The 17,667-nt window shown below is 41.4% G+C and overlaps 1 protein-coding gene across 1 annotated transcript in view; it reads left to right on the plus strand.

Moving 5' to 3' along the window:
• Positions 1-17,667, plus strand: part of LOC133412126 (piezo-type mechanosensitive ion channel component 2) — a 69,047-nt gene that overhangs the window by 10,280 nt on the left and 41,100 nt on the right. Inside the window, exons 2-7 of the mRNA XM_061695204.1 lie at positions 610-705; positions 5,631-5,756; positions 10,800-10,842; positions 13,510-13,672; positions 15,017-15,263; positions 15,332-15,545. Coding sequence (XP_061551188.1) covers positions 610-705; positions 5,631-5,756; positions 10,800-10,842; positions 13,510-13,672; positions 15,017-15,263; positions 15,332-15,545 — 889 coding nt within the window. The remainder of the gene's footprint in view (positions 1-609; positions 706-5,630; positions 5,757-10,799; positions 10,843-13,509; positions 13,673-15,016; positions 15,264-15,331; positions 15,546-17,667) is intronic.

Here is a 17,667-nt window from a genome sequence, read left to right on the forward strand (position 1 = left end):
ATACATGGTAAATGTCAAAAAACGAACACCCATGCTAACGTTACCAGCACTCCAATTTCTTGGATAGAAATGACAACAAATGCAACAGACACGCTGACGTTAGCATTATATGTCACAGTCTTGTCTCTGATACAATGTTCTGTTTTCTTGGGATACGTGGCTTGAAATGACAAGTAAAAGATGAACACACATGCTGATATTATTTTATGCTGTCTTCACTTGGCTGTAGCTCTCCATTATCTTGGGATACGCAGCTAGAAATGATGAAAAAAACTAACGTTTTACTCCAGTCTCCGCTTTGCTGGAGCTCTGTTTTTCAAGTAAACAAATCAAGTAAACAGGCGTGGCACGGTGGATGACTGGTTAGCACGTCTGGCTCACAGTTGTGAGGACCCGGGTTCAAATCTGGCCCCACCTGTGTGGAGTTTGCATGTTCTCCCCGTGCCTGCATGGGTTTTGGCGGGGTATTCCGGTTTCCTCCCAAAACATAAAAAAAAAAAAAAATCAAACAAATTAAACAACTATTAAACAAATTATCAGACGTGCTAGTGTTATCTTGGCATCATATGACTTCTGTATTACCAACACTGTTCTATTTTGTGTCCTCAGCTTGTCTCTTCAGGTACAACGTCCTCTCCTTCATCTACCTCATCTACCTCCTGCTTATTCCCCTCTTCCCAGAGCCCACGTCTACCACCATGCAGGGTAAGACATCCTGCACACGCACACCATCTCATCACCTCAGAAATGTAATATTTACCTCCACCAAGGATTACATATTGGTGCATACGGGCATACACGTATATCAAAGAGTTAACCACTGAGGCCATTTGAACTCTGTGGCTAACCAGAACAACAAAATAAGTGTGGGGACTTCCCGCATGTTGGAACTGAGTCCCTGCGTGGCATTGAGGATGACCTCATCTTGAGCAACAATTAGCATTCAAGTGGTCGCTCCGCAATGTTGTGTAGATCCATGTTTATTTTCCGGGGATGCTTTCACGGCTTATTTGTTTTACCCGTTTTGCAGATTTTTCTCCTTGAAAAACCAATAGCAGATATCGCTCCCTTCTGCTGTTGCGTTATTATACGCAGACATTCATACTGGGTAAAGTAAGAGAATAAAATGCAAAAAATAAAGTTGCCTTTATTTTGTACAAATGGAACAGACTTAATGATGTTTAAAATGACACAAAAAATACAAACTGCTAGCAGCAAACACTCCATTAAATACAATATTTTTAAATAAACAAAATAACATATGATAGTTTGGGCTTGGCAGAGGTCTGTGACTCTTGTTTTACCTGCATTATAACAAATTCATAGCCTGAGGAAAGGCTATGAATTAGCCCCATATTTCAGTGGCTGAAAGTTAACATTGCTTAGTGCTGTGGCTGAAATCATAAAAATGATCCACCTTCGATCCTGTGTTAATCTAATCTTAATGTTAATCTAAAGAGAGAACATTTTAGACTACAAACAAAGAATTCCAAGCATGAGTGATTTGTTTTGGTTTGTGGTTCTGGGGGAAAAAAAAGGAGCGTAAAAGCTTTTTTGGCGTTAATTGTGAGAACTGCGTTGAGGCTTTATTGAATGTGTGCGGCAGATGATTAATTGTAATGGTTGTCGTTCCTGATGCTCTTTAACTCAAACGTTCCTTAAAGTTTAACTTCTATGAATTTAAAACGACCGCTGAGGTTTTTCCGGCAGCAGCGGTTTGGACTGCGGTCACCAACTCGAACACCTCACACCATGGCAGAAAGCACCCGCGGCGCTCAATAATATATAAAGGCATCTCGGGGCAGTGTCCAAAGTGTCTCCAGCTGAAATAACAATCAGGAAGTCGAGCAACACAGCCAGAGTGGACCACTTACATGCTCATCAATAGTTAAAGAGACAGGGAAGAGGAATGTTCACCGATCCCGTCCCGCAGCTCCAAACACATCTGTTTAGTCAGGATCGGCCACAACATTAGGTACACTTGCGTGACCGAGTGACATCCGATATAGGAGCTGTATTAAATTTTGTTCGGTAGCGCCTCATGGAATCAAAAAAAAAAAAAAAAGTTGAGCCCCCGAAGCCAGCTTTACTTGGAAACAATGTGACATTTAATAGCAATGTCGATCATAAATTGACCCGCCAGAAGGCACGACCGAGGACACTCGGGAAGTCTGCCAATTTGGCTTGAAGCAGCCACGTTACGTTCATTTTGGCAATTTCCAGTGGTCCTTCAAAGACGGACTGGACCTGGCAATTTTGTCCAATTGCTGCCACATATGACCACCCATACAAAAACTAAATGGACAACTCAATTATAAGGTATTGGAGTTCTTTGTGTTATGGGTGGAGCAGGGTTGTGAAGTTTGATGACTCTTCATAAAACACAGCCCAAAGGTCAGTAGCTTTTAGTAATATCAAATTTGGTTGGCATGTTTATCATGGGTAGAGCTACAAAAAAGGCAATTTCCAGGGGTCCCTCAAAGATAGATTTAGCGTCTTATGTAGTTTGTCGAAAATGTAACCCCGGAAGCCAGTCTCGCTGAACAACATTAAATAGCAATGTCAATCAAGAGTAGAACTACAAAAACGTTTAAAAAACCCATGGCCAAAAATTAACGGAAAGTGCCATTTTGGTTTGAAGCAGCAATTTTAGGGACATTTTCGCCAGTTCCAAGGGGTCTACCAAAGACAAACATTAGAGGTTTTGTTTGATTGCTACCAAATTTTAAGCACGTGTACTTGACAGGATGGCACGGTGGAAGACTGGATAGCACATCTGCCTCACAGTTCTGAGGACCGGGGTTCAAATCCCCGCCTGTGTGGAGTTTGCATGTTCTCCCCGTGCCTGGGTGGGTTTTCTCCAGACACTCCGGTTTCCTCCCGCATCCCAAAAGACTCTGAATTGCCCGTAGGTGTGAATGTGAGTCCGGATAGTTGTTTGTTTCTATGTGCCCTGCGATTGGATGGCGACCGGTTCAGGATGTACCCCGCCTCCTGTCCGAAGACAGCTGGGATAGGCCCCATCACGCCCGCGACCCTAGTGAAGATAAGCAGTAAAGAAAATGCATGGATGGATATACTCGACAGATGGGAGATGCTAAATTGTGAGAAATTTTTGTTTTGGGCATGCGTGTGGGCAGAACATCGCTGCAAAGTTAGATGGCTCACCATAAAACACTGACAAAAGCCAGTTTCCCTTAGCAACATGACACTTGGATGGGTAGAAACACACAAAAAAAAGAAGTCTACAAAATCTGACTGGGCACACAAAGTCTGCCTTTTTAAAGACATTGGCAGTTTCCAGGAGCCTTTAAAAGATGAACTTGTCCTAGAAATCTTGCTTGAATTCTACTGAATTGGAAGCAGGTGTACTAGACAGCTAGGCGATGCTAAATTGCAAGAAATTTTAGGTGTGGTCATTGCATGTCGGTGGAGTATGGCGGCAAAGTTTGACGATCTCCTTAAAACGTACTGTAAACTCTTATAATAACACAACTCCCTAAAATGAGAGCAGGACCAACAATCTTGTGTAGGGCTGTTGAAAGCCAGTCTCACTTAGCATCATAAAATTTAATGACTATAGCTATCATGAGAAGACGCACACACACAAAAAAAGTCTCAAAAACCAAACTGTAAGTCTGACATTTTGGTTTGAAGTACCCATTTTTGGGCCATTTTGTCCATTTCCACGGGTCCTTAAAAGACACCAAAATTCTACTAAATTGGACGCACGTACTGTATACTACAAAGATGGACAATGCTAAATTGTGAGAAATTTGAGGCGTGATCATTCCGTCTGGGTAGAACATCGCGGTGAAGTTTAACGACTAATCATAAAACACACCCCTAAAGCCAGTTTCCCTTAGCAAACATGAAATTTGGTAGGAATGTTTATCGTGGGTAGACCCACAAAAGAAAAGTCTCTGAACTGGTCTTATACATTGTGTTCTACCAAACTTGAACAACATATTGTTGGCAGATGGATGGCACGGATTTGCCAGGAATTGTAGATTTGGTCTTTGCGTGTGGGCGAAGCATGGCAGCAAAGCTTGATGACTCGCCATAAAACATGAAACGTTAATAACGCAACTCTATTACACTTCATCAAATGTATCTGTGGTGATTCGAATGAGCATGGAATAGATTCAGGTATGCAATGAATACTTAACAATATCATGGCTCAAATGTTTTACTCTTGCACAAAGGTTGTATCATTTTTGGAAACAAGCGGGGATTGTTAAGCCAGGAAATGCCTTCTGTTTTGGAAACCTCTGAAAGGTTCTCTTGGGATGATGGCTCAATCATGTTGTAAAAATCAAAATGAACTCAAAAGATGAGTGTGAGGTAATGAAAGCCTCTATACAAAATGGGGGGGGGGAAATATCTGTTGCCAATGCAAAGTTGATCCTTTGCACCAGTTTTTCTTGCAGAATACTCCCAAGATCTCCCTGTTTACAAGCGTTCTTGTCCAGGCTTTGCGACCGCCCAGAGAATCGCGTGGGGAAATTAGCACAGATTGCTCAAAGTTTTAATGCGCCTCCTGCGGTCTTTCAAGCAGATTTGATAAGTGTAGCGCTTCACCTGAGCCAGGGTAATGTAAAACTGAACGGTGCTCCCCGTAGGGAGGCAAAGGAGGGGGCATTAAATGTCATAAAGTTAAGCAGAAAGAACCAAGGGAGATGTTTTTCCACACAGAACCACCATACTAAATAGTAATTGAACCTGCTCGCACCATAATAAGTCCCAGGATCTTCATCAAAGGAGTCCCACTGTTGCATGCTATCTCCATAGTAACGTTTCTCCAAATACCTGTCGGAGCGCTATAAAGCGGCATACATGTGCGCAACAGCTGTGGTAGCTTTCTGGTATTTGAGGGCAGCTTTGGGAAGAAAATAAGGCTTCGGTGAAGGTCATTAAGTAGGACCATTATCAACTACATAATCCATATCTTCACCAGAGGGGGCATACTCGCTAGCATGCCATGTAACATGTTGTGATTTTTTTTAAGTTCCAGTACGAGGTGTGTCAGAAAATCTCCAGGGCTGGTGTCATTTAAAAACATATTTCAAACCCAAACTATGAGAGTTCCCCTTCAATGTGGGCCAGGTCATTAACCACCACATCTACAAAGAGATCCTGTGGCGTCATTCATTTTGCAAGAAGAGGCGAGAGCTGTGGCAGGATAACTCAAGGCTGCTTCATCATGACAACGCGCCTGCTACACAATGGCCTGAGCATCTCGACAGTTCCTGGCTGAAAAGAACAATGCCGGAAAAACTGACCCGACCTGGCTCAGTGTGATTATTATTTTTTTCCCCCTCCCCCTCTTTTCCAAGCTCAGGGCTGTAATCAAGTTCGGAAGTCGAGGATGACATAATGTGACGACTCAGCTGTGCAGGATCCTGGAAGATTCCTTTCAGGAGTGTACGAAGGCGTGGCAAAGAAGGCTGGGAAAGTTACTTTGAAGGGCATAAACTTGTAGTTTGGGTTTGACATATCTTGAAATATCTTTTGTGACACCAGTCCTTTAAATTTTCTGACACACCTCGTACAGTATGTGCTCCTGTCAATAGAGGTTTCTAGACTTAGGGTGGTTTGATGGGTGACCAAGGTTTTTGTCCTCCGTCCAGGCCACACAGGGCGTCTGCTGCAGTCGCTGTGCTTCACCAGTATGTCCTTCCTGCTGCTGCACATCATCTATCAGATTACGGTCAACAGTCTCCTAGCCGGCAACTCAATCAGCTCCGACTTCAATTGTAAGTACCACGTAGAAAGCCCTCAAGGCTGTCAGCATTGACGTATGAATATCAACCAAAGCGACTTTCAAGGTTGTAAATGGCGTTGTGGCCTTGAATTTGTGTATTCTTTCTTGGTCTCTGAGTTGTTGTCGTCTTCATCTTCTTCGGGGTCATGTCTTCGTAATTGCTATCTAAATTGCATCTTCAGTTTGCATCTTCTTTGTTAGCATTTTCTTCTTCGGTTTGCATCTTATTCTTTGATTCACGTTTTCTTCTTTGGCTTGCATCTTCCTCTTCTGTTCCTATCTTCTTTGGTTTGTATCCTCTTTGTCTTCTTCTGTTCGCATTTTCTTGGTTTGTGTTTTCTTTGCTGTCTGAGTCGCGTCTTTATCTTCTACTTCTGTTTGTTTTCTTCGCATCGCGTTTCGGCGCTGTCAGAGTCGCATCTTTGTCTTCCTCAGGTTTGTTCTTTGGTTTAGTTTTCTGTTCCTATTTTTGGTTTGTGAGCGCTTTGTCTTCTGTTCGCATTTTGTTTGGTTTGTGTCTTCGCTGTCTGAGGTTCATCTTTATCTTCGAGCTCAGTTTGTCTTCTTCGCGTTGCGTTTTTGTCTGAGTTTCATCTTCCCCAGGTTTGTTCTTTGGTTTACATCGTCTTCTGTTTGGGTTTTCATTGGTTCACAGCTACTTTGGTCTGCGTCTTCTCTGGTTTGTCTTTTTCTTTGGTTCACTTCTTTGGTTTGCATTTCTTTTTTGATTTGCGTCTTATTCTTATTCCATTTTTGGTTTGTGTCTTCTTTGGTTCACACCTTTATCGGTCTTCTTTGCTGCGTGAATAAATGTCTTCTTTGGTTCACTTCTTAAGTTTACGCCTTCTTTGGTTTGCATTCGCTTCGGTTCGTTTCTTGTTCTGGTTTGGGTTTTCTTTGGTGTCCGTCTTCTTTTGGTTGTGTTTCCTTCTGTTGTTCGCATCTTTGTTTTGTTTTAGTTTTCTCCATCTGTTCTTTGGTTTATGTCTTCTTGTTTTAAGTCTTCTCTGTTTACGTCTTCTTCAGTTTGCCTCTTCACTTTGCGTCGTCCTCTGTTCACTGTGTATCTTTCGGTTCATCTCTTCTTCTTTCTCTGTTTCCTCTTGCGGCATGCATTGAATGTAAGAAACCAGTAACAAACTATTCATTAGTAACGGACGCAACAAGAGTCAAACATCTGTGTTTGGAGGATCCCACAACTCCCAACAAATTCTTAGCAAACTAACAACGTAGCAGCAATGATTGATGGCCTGAGCTCCAGTGTGGAAATCATTGATGAACCGAAAGTACTTCTTCCCTCACAAAACTGACTTAATGAAAATGTTCAGTTGGCTGCCAGGAAGGTGGAAAACTCCATTAAGTGTTTATCATGTAAAATGAAGTTACTCAGTGTAATTAAGAAATGTCGCTCACTGGTCACAGAAAATTAACACTCAACACTTCAACTTCTATTAATTTTTTTGTGTATGATGCTCATTTTCATGAATGTACACGACTCGGTGCTGCAAACGATCACATAAAAATTTCTAACGAGTGCATTAAAGTTCACCGTTATTATTATTATTTTTATTTTTTTTACTGTATTTAAACAACTGTAGGGAGTACTAAGCGTCTTTTAAGGGGTAAAGTGTGTATTAGGGCAAGGCTTTTATTTATATAAATTAATTTTCACTGCAATATTAAATCCTATTACAGTAATGCATTTAATGATTATTCCTAAATAACATCATTTACTGAAATACTGTATGTAGTAGAATGAATGAAGATGGTACAAACTGTCTTATTGTAGACGTATACTGTATTTACTTATATAGTGATTGGCACTTATTCACGGGGAGGCTTTTTTTGTGCAAAAACATTTTTATTTTGAAAATTCTTTTTCATGTTTCATTTTTATTCCATGAAATGTATTTGTTTAATTTCTTTTATTTATTGTCTTGGTTTGTTTTGCTTTTTAGTTATAATTATACGTATTATATTAAAATACATTTTATATATTAAGTAATATATTATATTTAATGTTTACATTTAAATGTCTTTTGTTTTTTTTGCAAATGCATTTTATTTGAAAATATTAGGGTGCCTTTATAATTTAAGTAATAGGTTTTAATTTAGAATGTTGAATCGTATTTTAGTATTATTTCAGAAAAAAACTTTGTGTACATTTTATCAACATTAGTTTAATATGAAATGATGCTGTTTGTAATAAATAAATTAAATGTTTTATAGAAAAGGTTTTTAAAGTGAACTTTTTTTGTTTACTTGTTTACACATTGTATTAGGGCCTCTGTCACTCACTCAACTCCGTTGCTCTCATTTTTCTAAACACATCTGAGTGGTGTGGTATTTATTTATTCGAGCACAAACCAGCATTTCATTGGGGGTACAATTATTATGTTTGAGGCTAACGACGTATGCTACACGTAGTAGTCAGAAAGTGGTGGTCTTACTATTTGGTCAACAGATGGGCGCGGTGCGTGGCAGGAAAATGACGTGAAAACGTGACAGCTTGGATGAGATAAGACGCCCCCCCCCTCCTCCTCCTTCTCGCCAGCTCCACCCATGTCTTTGACGGTTAACAGCACACAAGCCCCAAAACTCTTTGTAAATGCCCCCCCCACACACACACACAAACACAGTCAGCACAGAGGAATGGCGGATGAGTCTTAAGGAAAAGGCGGTGACCAGTAGATGACCTGCGGAAGCAGCTGGTGCTTGTGAGGGTTTCGGCTGAACTACTCCGCTTCACGGTGGCCGACGTGGTTAAGAGGAAATAGAAAGTTCTCTGAAGGGAGAGGCAGAGGCGGGCGGGTGGTATGGGTAACCGCCTCAGTGTGAAGGAAGGCTTCTTGTTTACGCCGCAGCCAGAAGGAAAAGGGTGTCAAGGGGTTGAATACCAGATTTAGAAAGGTCAGATAAGGGAGGGATTGACTGGAAATGCAGGAAAGGATGTCGAAGGCAGAAAAATACACCCAAACACGACACTTTCACTTCCCCCTCATGTTTAATGTTCTATACAGCCCTAATGTACTATACTAACATCATATTTAACATCTACTATATATACCTCTAAAATATCATATTTACAACATATTTAATGTCACATACAACCCTTATGTTCCGTATTTACATTATATTTTATGTTATATGTATCTCTAATGTACCATGTTTACTGTTCTATACAGCTAATGTATCATAATGTAATATACCGTATGTACTCATTTCTTTTCCTCCAACCCACGACATTAATGGATTGACTTTAGGCACGTGCAGACATTTTTGGAGGCAAGTGCTCGAGCCAAGAAAAAGGCCGCCCATCGTCAAAATTATTCATACAATTAAGAAAAAAACCCAGTAATATGTATTTAACTTGTACATCTGTTTCTGGGCACGGTGGACAACTGGTTAGCACATCTGCCTCACAGTTCTGGGGACCGGGGTGCAAATCCCGCACCCGCCTGTGTGGAGAATGGATGGATGGATCTCTTTCTGTTACCACAATGACCACAGTCAATAATACAACAATTAACAAAGGAGCTGAAAGGAAGCTACAGTGGATATAAAAAGTCTACACAACCCTGTTCAAATGGCAACCTATAACCTAGACAACCCAATTGGGGTGGGACTCGATTAAATAAAATCTAATCTGATGAGAGGATTTGTAATTCATTAATCTCAATTGATCACATTTTTAATGTATGACAATATTTCTTCTAAAATGCAACATTGTTTACATTTAAAAGGATTTTCGTGGATGACTGAATCAAATAATTGACACAGATGCGAATATTGTGGAACTGGGGTGGAATTGATTATAGAGAGATAAAAAAAAATCAAAAAAATAGATGAATGAAGAAAAAAATGGGGTGCAGCAAAAATGACACTTTTTGTCCACTCTTAATACTTCCAAAGCGCATGCGCGTCTGCGCACCACTTATGTGCACCCCTGTATTTCATGCTCTATACACCACGAATGTACTATATTTATACTGTATATTGATTGTTCTCTATAACTCTAATGTAGCATATTTACCTCCTTTAATTTAGCTTACTAATTAGAATTCCTCAAGGGAAAATTCGTCTTACACTCAGTTGTATATTTTGTGATTAATGTTGTATGCAGGATTAATGTGGTTTGTGCTGTTGCCTTCTATTGTCTTTGGAGTATTGCCACTCTCCACCAACCACAAACTTGTGGTCCCCTCAATGAGTGGCTTAACAACCAGCAAATATTTCACCGAATCTCTGAGTTAACTTGGCAGTGTTTGCTTCTGGCGGCACAACAAAAGGCGGCAATGTTGCGCCTGTTTGTCTGAGTTCTCTGAATAGCTGGAAACGAACCCCCGCTGCTCCGGGGTGACGTTCGAGAACACTTGAAGTACTCGGAAGGAAAGATGGCATTCTTCATCCCCTGAGATTCAGTACAGGAGCTGTATTCATTAAAATCCTTCTACAAATTCAGATAATAATGTACATAGGGGAAATGTAGGTGTTACAGCAGCACATGGTAGTGTTTTATTTTTTTTTTAAAAGAGAAAACAAAATACCAATATAAATAATAAAAAAAAAATTGAAGGATGAAGTGGCATGTGATTTTTTATTTATTTTTTTTTTTTTTTTAAATTCATGTAAGAATATTTTTTTTATTGTGCTTAAGGTTTGCTGTACTGCATCATACTAAGAACCGTTCCTAATATTTTGGGTACCTTTTATAATATAGTTGGCCTCTGAGCTTGTCACTGGTGAAACTTTTATTTTTAGTTAAGCTTTTTCTATTTTCTTATGTAACCTTTCACTTTTTAGGTTAGGGTTAGGAGCGTAAATGCGATCAAAACATGCCTAGAGCCTATTTAAATAGGGTCTTTCTACATCGTGGTTTCAGATATTGTGGGTGTGGTCTGGACAGTAACCCCAGGTGGGATTACTGTGGAGTGTAAAATAACAATACACATCTATTCAAACCAGCAATGTGGACACTATTTGCTTATTCAATATAATCATAATAATGCTCACTAAACATTTTCTTTCCATGCAGGTTCTGCGTGGGAGAAATCCATCAGACAAATTGGATTTGAGAGGTAAGATTCCTAGCACAAGTTCGACCACAAATGTGCGCGTAACAACGTTATTGTGCATGTGTTTCAATGTACTTTGCTATGGGCCGTAAGTGTTTAAGTGTGGCATTTTCCTCTAAAGGTAAACGCGTGGAGGGTGTGCTTGGTTTTATCTCACAGTTGAGCAATTGGGTCATCAGGAACAGCGAGACTGGCTAATGTTTTGGTAAAGTGCCAAGTCAGCAAAAAGAAAATTCTTCCCTTTGCAATGCTGACATGACCACACTTTGTGCGATCTGCGGTATGGGCAACGTCACGTGACCATCGCGGAAACACGGAATAGCTGACTTCCAGTTTATGCTATGCTACAAACCATTACTTGGCTTGATGACATACCGTAATTGTTTGAAGCCGAACTTCTTTTCTTAATGGTTGGTGTCTTTGGATAAAGGTTAAATGCATGTACAATATAGAATTTATTTACACAAATATGATATAAGTGTTAACATCTTGTGTTAAAAAGACATTGTAGACATTTAAAGTTCCTACGGGTGCTTTGAAACGGTCCTCTTCCCTATTCACCTGAGCGAGGAGGAAGTGCTTTTACCTGGTTTGCCGAATGTGGACGTAGGTTTTGCATTTACAGTACCGGATTTGGGGTCTCTGCGAGTGTTCACACCAAATTGATTAATCACTGCTTGTGCCTTCTACACAGAACCCAGGGAAAGTGGGTTATTGTGCGAGTCACACAGAGAAGCGCCATCCCGTGATCAGATAATTAATAAGACATTTTCTTGACGTAATAATAGTTGTCAGGCAGCGACATTTGCTTTGGACACAACAGGGCAGGAGAAGTAAGTGCGGGAAACGTCACATTCTTCTCCCGCCATTGTAGAATACCCTTAATATCCCGACTTCCAAGGTGAAAAATGGCCTCATTGCATGTTGTTTGCGCAGTTTACACTGAACAGCAACACAGGGGAAACAAATGGCGGAAAAAAATTCCAGGCAGTGTAAAGGCCTGACAATGACGGTAAAGAGCACTTTGGTGTCCCTCTGTGGGCTGATGATGAAAACTAAACCCAGTTAGGCTGCCGCCATGTCTGCACTGATCCCGTTAGCTGCGGCTTCCCAAGTACGGGAATGTCAAAACTCGCCCAGTGTCTTTTTTTCCTCCACTACTAGGTGGTGGAAGTCTTTAGCCGCGTTCACCCAGATTGTAGGTACATTAAGGCGAGCGTCTTGGAGCGGTCTTCGTGCTGCTAATGATGGCGCAACAAGCACGATGAGGGATGTGAGTTGTAAGCGTTAAATTTGATGGCTGAAGGTTCCTCCCACGTTCCAAAAACATGCATGTTAGGTTAATTGAAGTCTCTCAATTGTCCTTAAGTGTGAGTGTGAATGGTCGTTTGTCTGTGTGTGTCGTGCAATTGACTGGTTGTACACCGCCTCTCGTGCAAAGCCGTCTGGGATAGTTTGCAGCACACCCGCGACCCCAGTAAGAATAAGCAATATAGAAGATGGATGGATAATGTAATTCTTTAAAAGTGTAATTCAAAGTTTTAATTAAATTCTTCAAATTGTAATTTTTTTGGCTTTAGTTTCATTTACACATTTGTTTTCACATTCATTTTATTAAATGTTTTAAATTAAATTAGGCCTTTAGTTAATTCTTGAATTTGATTTGATTGCTTAAAAATGACACAATACTTGCATCCTTTTGCATTTTTTTTTCTTTCATTGTGTCTAATTAAACATTTTAAGTGCGAATGCCCGTTTGTCTGTGTTTGTCTGTATACAGTACATAATACGAAGTACGTGTGTCAATTTCCAGGACTGATGTCTCAAAAGATAAATTTTATATCCAAACTACAAACTACACATTACCCCACCCCCTCAAAATGTATTTGTGACAAACCAAACCGAGTGATGCATCCAATTAACGGTTATAATGATGGCTTTCTAGATATGTCAGTAGTTGGGCAATATACTATACCCTCATATGTTGTCAATGACCAAAAACGTTCTACATTTGAGTGATAATTACCATGTTCTGTTTTTTGTCAACAATTTAATCAGGCTCAGAATGCCTTGGCATTTGGCGTAAAACACAAGCAGGAACAATACTTGGAATGATAAAAAGCCAGTTTAAAGGTTTTTGAAAAGCTGTTCGTCATTTTGGGAAAATCATGACGCCCTCGTAAATGTCCTCAAGCGGCACCACTAAATCCCAGCGAGTCACGCCAAGCTCACTGCTACTATCGGTTAGGTTTTTGTTTTGTTTTGGTAGTTTTTCCTCTCCATACAAATCTTGATTTAATTAATAATGTTTTAAAAAAAAAACTCTTTATGAAAATACAATATGTGGTGCTGGATTTGCACTGAACATCCCCCCCCCCCCCCCCCCCCCCACTCTCTAGTGCTTAGTCACTTGTTTAGAGCAAAGCATTTAAAGCAGCAGGCATTATTTCATTAAAATGCACATAAAAACCAAAGAATGCAACACACATTAAAATAACACCTGAATAAACGGAAACATCCCGCGACGTTTGTGGGGATAAGCGGCTCAGAAAATGGATGGATGGATAAACGGAAACAGTCCTCATGTGAAGAGCTATTGTTTTCGCAATGCTGTGATGCGTTCAAGTGCATTGGGATTGCATAACTTTTTTTCCCCTTTTGTCTTCCCAGCGTGATCGGTGCGGACGCAGGAAACGGCATCCGAGTGTTCGTACCGGACATTGGCATGTGCGTGGTGGGCGGGGCCATCTGGTTTCTGTGTCGCAGTCTGGTCCAGAAGAGGCCGCCCGAGGACATGGCTCAGGACAACGCCCACTTCCAAGCAGAGGAACAAGTGCGATCTTGATTTTTGCCAACTTGCTCACCTGCGTGTACTTGGAGAATTCTGTGTGGGGGAAAATATGCTTCGGAAGTCACGGGAACACACCGGAGTTCTGACTGCGGCTGCGTGTGATGTTCGAGAGATCGCGGTTCAGCAGTCTTTGAACTCTCATGAGTGTCTTGCTTTTTTGGGTGGGCTTTTTTTTAATTTCTTTTTTTGCATCATTTACCCGGAAAACAAGGAGCAGCCTCAACAAGGCGTGTCAAGTGAATTATATCAATTTTAACTCCATTCTATTAAGTTCAATAATTAATTGGAAATAAAAGATAATAATAATCATAAATAATAATAATACAACTATATAATTATACCTGCGATTGGCTGGCAACCAGTTCAGGGTATACCCCGCCTCCTGCCCGATGATAGCTGGGATAGGCTCCAGCAGCCCACGACCTAAGTGAGGATAAGCGGTAAAAGAAAATGGATGGATGGATGGATATGACAATCTATTCATGTATAATAGACAAACTTGTAAAAACAAAATTAACTGATAATGACAAATACAAAATATATAATATAGCAATGTACATTTCATTATTAAATGTTGATAAATAGAATATTAACTCTTCTGTCAGTATTTCGTAAATTTTTTTAATATATTAACATATTTATCCATCCATTTTCTTCACCGCTTATCCTCACTAGGGTCGCGGGCTGCTGGCGCCTATCCCAGCTATCTTCGGGAGAGAGGGGGTACACCCTGAACCGGGCGCCAGCCAATCGCAGGGCACATAGAAACAAACAACCATTCACACTCACATTCATACCTATGGGCAATTTAGAGTTTCCAATTAACCTACCATGCATGTTTTGGGGATGTGGGAGGAAACCGGAGTGCCCGGAGAAAACATGCAAACTCCACACAGGCGGGGGCCGGGATTTGAACCCCCCCCGCCCCCCCGGTCCTCAGAACTGTGAGGCAGATGTGCTAACCAGTCGTCCGCCGTGCCGGCTAACATATTTATATTAAATTAAATAGCATACTATAAAATGTTATTCATATATGTATTTTTTAAATATTTTTTTCTTAAAATAATAATAAATGTAAACAAAATATTATCTTAATTATTCATTGAATTAATACAGAATATTTCTGATGAAATATATAGTACTATTATATTAAGAAGGATATAGACAGGAATGTAATTAATTATGCATTCAAAGTTGTAAAACTCCAACATCGTCACTCGTTATCCAACTTAAACTTTTATTGTTTTTAACATTAATCGTGGATAACTTTCTTTTTCCACTTGTATGAAAAGTGTTAACGCTAAAGTCCATCATTGTCACTGAAAGGAAGAAGATGAAAAGCTGAGCCTGGAAGACCACATCCTGCTGGAGGAGGACTCGGACGGAGGCTATGAGGCAGAGGAAGACGAGGGTGAGGAACAGGAGGAGGAGGAAGAGGAAGAAGCCAAGGAGAGCACCAAGATGAAGATATTGCGGCTGGTGGCGGAGGTGGCGTCCAAAGTGAAGGAGGTCATCGGGAATCTTATCACCATGGCGGGGAAGGTTGTGGTGACCATCTTGTTGGGGGCCACAGGTAAGGCCTCATTTGGTCACCATAGCCACCGGAGTCCACCATTTTGTGCGTTACATTTTTTTTCCCAGGGATGATGCTGCCCTCCCTCACCTCAGCCGTCTACTTCTTCATCTTCCTGTTCCTGTGCACCTGGTGGTCCCTGCGCCGCACCTTCGACACACTGCTCTTCAGCTGCATGTGCGTGCTAATGGCCATCTTCAGCGCCGGCCACCTGGTGGTCCTCTACCTCTACCAGTTCCAGTTCTTCCAGGAGTCTGTCGCGCCTGAAGATGGCTACATTAGGTCAGGTCCTCAATGAAAAAAAGCACTGTAAATGTGGCATTGATCAGGGAACCGGCACGCCGTGTGCCCCCGATCATGAAAAACCTACAGTAGGCTGTGTTCCAAATCACGTTATCCTCTTTATAGTGCCCTCAATGTATCCCACAATGCATCTTGAAAAGCAACCAATGGTCACTAGACAAGCGATATATCCCTTGATGCATTGCGGGAAAAAAATATCTTCCATTTCTGGGGTGTTGTGTGATTTTCGGCATGAGACAAATTCATGAGTTGTGGTGTGAAAATATCTTTATCATACATAAGTCAACACGGCGGCACGGTGGATGACCGGTTAGAGCGTCAGCCTCACAGTTCTCAGGACCGGGGTTCAATCCCTGACCCCGCCTGTGTGGGGTCAGGGATTGTTCTCCCCGTGCCGGCGTGTTTTTTTCCGGGCACTCCGGTTTCCTCCCACATCCCAAAAACATGCATTCATTGGAGACTTGCCCGTAGGTGTGACTGTGAGTGCGAATGGTTGCTTGTTTGTATGTGCCCTGCGATTGGCTGGCAACCAGTTCAGGGTGTACCCCGCCTCCTGCCCGACGATAGCTGGGATAGGCTCCAGCCCGCCCGCGACCCTAGTGAGGAGAAGCGGCTCAGAAAATGGATGGACTCTGCTTAAAACAGTATAATGTTATAATTTATTTATTTGTTCAATATTTATTACGGAAGGTCCACCAGCTGATTTTGATCTGGTACGTTGTAATTATGCGACAACAACAATGATGTAATTAATGGCGCACCCAAGCAGAGTTCGAAAACTGTTTTCATTTGACTTTTCAGTGAATTACAGTGTATAGTGTTACGAGTGCCACGTTCCCTTGTAGCATATTCGACCAGTACAGACAGCACAAAAAGTCACACTCTTGCCAACCTAACGGCTTTTCCGACTTCCATAGTGACTAATTTTCAAAATAAACAAAGTGATAAGTGATAAAACCTCTGGAGACTCTGATACTCCCTCCAGAGCAGGAAATGATCATCCTTCCACGTCCATACTGCAAATGAATGGCACATGCGCAAAGCCACTACGGGGTAATTTAACAATATCCTTGTACAATTACTGAGGCAGTGGTGCAGAGGGGCTTGCTCACGTACACATTTTCCAAAATAGGTCATTACAAAATATTTAAATAACTACAGCTTTTGTATGCAAACTATTAAACAGTCAATTTTCCCTAACATATCCGCTTTAATTGCAAAAGTTGTGCGTTTTCATCATAGGATGTTGGCGGAGCTTTCGCGGCAAAGGTTGATGATTCCGCTATAAAACACTCGGACGTAGGTACTGTAACTCCTTAATGCACGAGTGCTTTCCCCGCCTTTTACACACCAAAACATAACATGACAACATTTGGGGAGCCTCCAGGAGTTTGCGAAAGCGCTGCAAATGTTTACTTGTTGTTGGAGACAGGAAGAAGGCAACAAAACAGCAACAAAAGCAGCCGCAGGGTGGATGTAGCAAACTCTTCCACTCAGCACACGCACAAACATCGGGGCTTTTAAGAGCTCTACTACAAGCACCCTGCTTGTTGTATTATGCATGAGGAAGGAGACAATCTGTTGCCGTAGCGACGGGCTGCGGTTTGTGTAGTAACTTTGTTTCACACCTGGACCACACACACGTACACGGTACATACGACGTTTTGAAAATACTGCTTTTTATTTCGCTAAAAAGACAAATGCAAACGCACAAAGGGTCGCGGGTGAGCTGCAGCCTTTCCCAGCTGACTTTGGGCGAGAGGGCGGGTTACACCCTGAACTTGTCGCCAGCTTATTGCAGGGCACATATAGACAAATAGTCATTCACTTCTATGAACAATTAGTCATCACTGAACCTAACAGGAATATTTTGGGAATGCGGGAGGAAGCCGGGATACCCGGGTAAAACCCACGCAAGCATGGGGAGAACATTTCAAACTCCACACAAGAAGGCTGCGGCCCGGATTCGTACCACAGCACTATGAGGGGAAACGTGCTAACCTCTAAGTCACCATGCCACCATTAGAGTTTTCATAGTTTTTCAAATATTTTGATCCGGAAGAGCAACGCAACTGCATCAGTTTATAAAAATGTTTCATGA

The sequence above is a fragment of the Phycodurus eques genome, chromosome 13 (assembly GCF_024500275.1).
Source record: "Phycodurus eques isolate BA_2022a chromosome 13, UOR_Pequ_1.1, whole genome shotgun sequence".
Classification (NCBI taxonomy): domain Eukaryota; kingdom Metazoa; phylum Chordata; class Actinopteri; order Syngnathiformes; family Syngnathidae; genus Phycodurus; species Phycodurus eques.